Here is a 1,030-nt window from a genome sequence, read left to right as displayed (position 1 = left end):
CCCCCCTTGGATCCGTCCCTGATTGAATAGCTTGTAGTACTGTAATATTTTTAGATAACTCAGATAGCAATGATATTTTATCGATATTAGCAATAAGTGATTACATCAGAAGTCGGCGATAATACAATTTCACAGAGTAAATAATACCTTGATCCATAGGCTGTGTAACCGAAGTTGTATTGGGAGGGAACCAAGCTAATTTTATGTTTGATAAATCGAGTTTTGGATGACATGCAGCATTATCCAAAAAAATAATAATATGCTTATTTTTTTTTAACATTTTACTGTTAAATTTTATTAACCAATCTTCCATAATACTTCCAGACTTCCAGTCATCCAAGCCTTTTTGTTAGAGTACCATGAAACTGGCAATTTTTCTACATCAATATTTTTGAAACATCGAGGCTTTGCTGATTTTCCTATTACTAATGGTTTTTCCATTTCACCGGCCATGTTTCCACATAGAAGAACTGTTATTCTTTTTTTTGAAAGTTTACCACCTTTACATTGTTCCCCTTTTAATTTCAATGTTTTTGAAGGAATAGCGCGAAAAAATAAGCCTGTTTCATCGCAGTTATAGATACAATCACTATCATAATCTTTTATCAGCTCACCTATTTTTGATTTCCATTCATTTATGTCGTCAACATTGACATCATTAGATTCTCCACATACTTGATTCCATGAAATATTATGTTTTTTTCTAAAACATTCCAACCAACCGTTGGATCCTTTGAAATCGGTGTTCCCCAATTTAATCGCTATATGTCCTTGGATTTTTCCTGAAGCATTGGACCACTAATTGGAATGTTCTTAGATCTAGCTTTAACAAACCAATCCCAAACTGCTTTGTTAATTTCATCATTAACAGTCTTCTTTAAACTTCGTTTGCTTTTTCCATTTCCTAATAAGATGAATGAATAAATAAATAAATAGATAAAATGTAATTAATTATTTCATATGAACAGTGCTCGAATTGGGGGGGGGGGTGCGCAGGGGGACGGAGCTCCTCTACTATTTTAATTTTTTT

General features: G+C 33.0%; 1 protein-coding gene across 1 annotated transcript in view; it reads right to left on the bottom strand.

The window, feature by feature from the left end:
- LOC100569221 (tubulin polyglutamylase complex subunit 2-like) overlaps positions 1 to 453 on the bottom strand; it is a 4,415-nt gene extending 3,962 nt beyond the window's left edge. The window contains exon 1 of the mRNA XM_029486333.1: positions 303 to 453. Within this exon, the coding sequence (XP_029342193.1) occupies positions 303 to 453 (151 nt within the window). The remainder of the gene's footprint in view (positions 1 to 302) is intronic.
- Between the last annotated feature and the right edge of the window lie 577 nt (positions 454 to 1,030).

This window comes from Acyrthosiphon pisum, chromosome A1 (assembly GCF_005508785.2).
Source record: "Acyrthosiphon pisum isolate AL4f chromosome A1, pea_aphid_22Mar2018_4r6ur, whole genome shotgun sequence".
NCBI lineage: Eukaryota > Metazoa > Arthropoda > Insecta > Hemiptera > Aphididae > Acyrthosiphon > Acyrthosiphon pisum.
This window is presented reverse-complemented; position numbering and strand designations above follow the sequence as displayed.